The sequence below is a fragment of the Miscanthus floridulus genome, chromosome 7 (genome assembly GCF_019320115.1).
Source record: "Miscanthus floridulus cultivar M001 chromosome 7, ASM1932011v1, whole genome shotgun sequence".
NCBI classification, from domain to species: Eukaryota; Viridiplantae; Streptophyta; class Magnoliopsida; order Poales; family Poaceae; genus Miscanthus; species Miscanthus floridulus.
In genome coordinates, this window is record NC_089586.1 from 130452847 (window position 1) to 130457791 (window position 4945).

At 47.7% G+C, this 4945-nt stretch overlaps 1 protein-coding gene across 1 annotated transcript; it reads left to right on the top strand.

Annotated features, from left to right (window-relative positions):
* The first annotated feature begins 426 nt into the window (after positions 1 to 426).
* LOC136466285 (protein MAIN-LIKE 1-like) lies at positions 427 to 4428 on the top strand. Its single transcript, XM_066464677.1, has 3 exons — positions 427 to 442; positions 3722 to 3794; positions 3907 to 4428. The coding sequence occupies exons 2-3, from the start codon at positions 3723 to 3725 to the stop codon at positions 4426 to 4428; spliced, it is 594 nt and encodes a 197-aa protein (XP_066320774.1). The 5' UTR covers positions 427 to 442; position 3722.
* The last annotated feature ends 517 nt before the right edge of the window (positions 4429 to 4945 follow it).

The window sequence follows — 4945 nt, forward strand, 5'->3', positions numbered from 1 at the left end:
GATATGAGGCTCGGCGTCGTGTCACTCGACGCCGAGGTACTGCCACGTCACGGAAGACCGGGGTCGTCGTCGACACGTTGGCGCATGGGTCCGAGACGTCGGCGTCGTGTCAGCCGTCGCCAAGTACCCAACCTCAGCGCGTTCGGACCGAGCGCCGAGCTCTGGCCCCATCCGGAGCGCGGCCCAGGCGGCCCAACAAAGCACGGTGGCCCAGCAGCTCGGCGTTGGGTCACTTAACGCCGAGCCTCCAGACCTTGGCGTGACCCGACTCAACGCCGAGGTCTGGACCCTTTAGGCCGCGCCGAGGCCCCTTCTTCTTCCTCCCTTCATTCTGAAACCGTCGGCCTCCATCTCTTTCTCTTCTCCCCCGCGCCGCCAGCAAACCCTAACCCCCAAAATCGACCCCCGGTCCCACGATCTCGGCTCCCGAAGCTTCCTCGAGGTAATGGTCCCTCCCCTCCTCCATTCTATCCGCGTAGATATGCTTACATTGTCCCTAATCATTTAGAATCATGGTTGTTTGGTGATTTGGTATATTTGTGTTTGCATTTGCAAAATATATGGCTAAGGATGATTGAGTGCATTGTTGTTTAACTGTTTTATGTGACGAACATGTTAGGTTAGTTTGGTTTCTAGTTATTTTGGTCATTAGGGTTATTTGTTTATTGTAGGTGTCATTAGGGTTAGTTATTTGTTGGTCATTAGGGTTACTATGTATTTTATTTATTGTTGGTCATTACATTTCAATTTGTTATGACTAGAAATAATTATGTTGTTGGGGTTGAAAAATGATGAAATGATATATTTTAGTTTCTACTTATTGGATTGAAATATATTCATATGTTACACTACTTATTGTGTGATGGCTGTAGATGGATAAATTAGTGAGGTTGCATCATGGAGGCCGTATTGTTAGGACAAGAGATGATAGTTTGGAATTTCTGGACATGTGTGAGGAGTTGTTGATTTTTTCTGAAACACCATCTTTGACCTAGTTAGTGGAGCGAGTGAAGGTTAAGTTAGGCTGGAATGAAGGAGACGTGCATGTTTAGTTTGAAGGTGTCATAGATGTTGGGTCGTCGAAGGGTCCTCGGATCAAGCGGTTGCTCAAAATTACAAACGAGTCTGAATGGAATGATTACAAGGCAGTTGTATTGGCCTCAGAAGTGCGATCTTTGGATTTAGTAGTAAGTAAGGAGTCCAGCTTAGGAAAGGACAACTTCGAAGCATGGCTATCTTCCCCCGCTCACATAGGTTATGGTCCTTTGCCTGAAGAAGAAATACTTGTCACACAACTAGGCTACGTTGGAGATGAGGAAGAGAATCCGGTTGCCGATGGTGAGGGCAATCATGATAGTGATGAAGAGGATGATGATTATGTAATTGTTGATGCAGAAGAAGGTTTGGACGACGCTAGCGGAGACTTTTCTATTGAGGATGAGCTTAGCGACGAAGATGATCTTAGTAGTGAAGAAGACTTTGGTGATGCTAGGGCTACGAACCGTTTTGACATGGAGATAGCTGGAGATGATGAGTCCTTCGTAGAGGAGATAGCCGAAGACTCTGATGACGATCGCCCTGTTGGTCGTCTGAATTTAAGGGAAATAGAGATATTGTCTAGGGTCTTGCCTTAGAGAGATCCACTAGTTGGTGATTTCGAGGACCTTAGCCATGGTCATAGGGCAGTAGCTGATGGTGGGCCAAGTGATACAACTGTGCCTGATGTTAGCGGTTGCCTCATCATACGGAAGGGCATATTGTTTGCTACCATGGATGAGTTAAAATCATGGTTGCAAGAGTACTCCATTGTACACAACCGACCTTTTAGGGTCATCAATTCATTCAAGGAGAAGAGGTACACTGTTGCTTGTGAAGAACAACAGTGTGGTTGGAGAGTATGTGCTAGGAAGACGAAGGCAGGCAAATGGAAGATTACCTCAGTGAAGCAACCACATGTTTGTGCCACTGCTGAGGCAGAAGAGAACCATCTGCAGCTCAATTCTAGGTTTATTGCAAGGCAATTATGCCCCGTGGTGAAGCATATGCCAACCATTACAGTGTCTGCATTGGTTGAGATCATCTTCCAACGGTACAATTACTATGTCAAGTATGGGAAAGCATGGAGGGCAAAGCAGCGTGCACTGGAAATAATATTTAGAAATTGGGAAGAAGCTTATGAGCGCCTCCCTATAATGTTGAACGCAATGAGGGCCGTAAATCCTGGGATGCACTTCGAGTATTTACCTAAGGAGGGTGAAACAAGAAATGGTAGCCAGGTATTTGGAAGGGCGTTTTGGACGTTCGGGCAGAGCATCGAAGCATTCAAGCATTGCAGGCCCGTCGTCTCAATTGATGGGACCTTTCTTACAGGGAAATTTGAAGGCACAATGCTTATTTGTATTGGGACAGATGTAGAGGACCAGCTTGTGCCATTGGCCTTTGCGATTGTTCGGAAGGAGGACACGGATAGTTGGTGTTGGTTTCTCAGGCTAGTAAGACAAGTGGTAATTGGTCTGGGACGTGATGTTTGTGTGATATCCGATAGGCATGCTGGCATTCTGAATGCCGTAGAACAAGAGATTCCTGGTTACGGCCAAATACATCACCGGTGGTGCACCAGATACCTTGCTCAGAATCTTATAAGGCGTGATCACACAAAGGACAACTTCAAATTATTTGAGGAGGTTTGCAGGCAGCAAGAGGTTCAATTATTCAAAGACAAGTTAGATGCCCTGAAGTTAGCCACAAATGTTGATGGCAGGCAATTTTTGAGCGAGTTGATGGCGTCGAAGGATAAGTGGTCACTTGCATATGACACGGGTGGTTGGAGATGGGGCTTCATGACTAGTAACATGGCAGAGATGTTCAACAGCCTTCTAAGAGGTTGTCGTGGTCTGCTTGTGACTGCTATTGCCTCATTCACCTTCTACAAGTTGAATTCTTGGTTCGTTTCGAGGAAGAAGCATGCGAGGTCTCTATGGACAGCAGGCAAAGCTTGGCCACTTTTAGCATCTCAGGAACTAGCTTTCTCAAAGAAAAAGTCTAAACGACAGACGGGTTCATGTTTCGATCCGATCAATCATGGATATGAGATTCTAGAGGGTGGCGGAACTAACATTGGTGGTGAAGACCGGGGTGCTCGAAAACATAAAGTAGTGATCAATGAGAACAAGTGTACGTGTGGAAAACCGATCATATACCATAGGCCTTGCTCCCACATGATTACAGCCTGTCGCCTTAGACGTGTTGACCCTGAGGTCCCTCCCCGTATGGCCGCGGAGTTCTCTTTGAGGAACCTAAGGAGCACCTGGAATCCTCAGTTCGAGCCATTTCTTGACGAGAGTCAATGGCCTACTTATGATGGCCCCAAGTATGTGGCTGATCTTGGTTTACTCTGGAAGAGTAGAGGACCTAGGCGGCGGAAGCGGTTCAGGATGGACATGGACCGAGCCACGAAAGGTAGCTCAACCACGAGTAAGGTTGGGAGACATTTTGTAGAGGACACCCAAAAGAGCCGTTGCTCTGGTTGCCATAAGCCGGGCCACAATAAGAGAAAATGTCCTGAACTACTTAGACAACAGGTATCCATCAAGCTAGCTACTAGAATTGCTTTGTATAATGGTACATTGGTTTACTTTTGTTTTTTTTATTTTTATGTTACTTCGTACCACATACACATGCTTTAACTTATACTAATGGTTTGGCATTGCTTATGTTGCAGGATGGATCGGTTCCCCCTTCTTGATCCAAGGTTCGATGAGCACCACCGGGCTCGGAGGATCGAGAACGGAGAGGTATATTCAACAATTCGTATGAAAACATTGCATTGTTCATGTTTTGCTCTATAGTCCATGCTCTTTATAAAGTGACATGAACTAATACTTTTTCATGCTTGTTTTTTTGCAGGTTTTGAATGTGCTGAGGCCAATGACACATGAGGCCTCTACGACCATGGTCTACGACGAGAGGTACACGCCCCTCCTGAAGCTGGCGAACCTTGCTACCGTTGCTCGTGTTTGTCGTCGAGGCACGCCACCTTTCAACCCAGCGGCGCTGACGGCGTTGATAGATCGGTGGCGTCCGGAGACACACAACTTTCACCTACCATGCGGGGAGATGATGGTCACTCTCGAGGACGTTGCCATGATCCTTGGAGTCAAAATCCGAGGATTCCCAGTGACAGGAGACACGGAGTCTGAAGGATGGCAGCAGCGGGTTGAGCACTTCTTGGGACGGCCCCTAGCGGCAGTTGAGGCTGGCAAGAAACGGCGCAGCAGTGGGGTGTCCCTGAGGTGGCTTCGTCAGCAGTTTCGGGAGTGCCCACCGAACGTAGACGCCGAGACCGTGACATACTACTGTCGGGCCTACGTCCTCCACATGTTAGGTACAGTTTTCTTCCCTGACGGCACTGGAGACACGGCGTCCTAGATGTACATCCCGTGCCTTTTGAACTGGGAGGATGCCGGCAATAGGAGTTGGGGCTCGGCTATACTTGCCTTCCTGTACCGTCAGCTTTGCGAGGCTTGCCGCCGTCCTAGAGGCGTGCACGCTACAATATCAGGCTGCATCACACTGTTGCAGGTAATAAAGCAAAGTTGTACAAGTTACCACTACAATTCAATGTTTTATCTTAACAAAAGTAATTAACATTCATGTTTCCACTCTTTTTTTGCAGATTTGGATGTGGGAGAGGCTTCCAGTTGGGAGACCGCATCAGCTTGATCCCCCACAACCTTAGTTTCCTCAAGGAGACGCAGTTGTCGCCCCTACCGTGGCACACCTCTACGAGCGAGCCCACGGAACATACCATGTGTCACGCCACGCGTACATCAGCTTCACCAACGAGCTGGACACCCTTTTGCCACAGCATGTAAGTTTCCCACCCTTTTGCCCTAATCGAGGATATGTGCACAAATTGAGCGTCGACTAGTTGATGACGACGTTG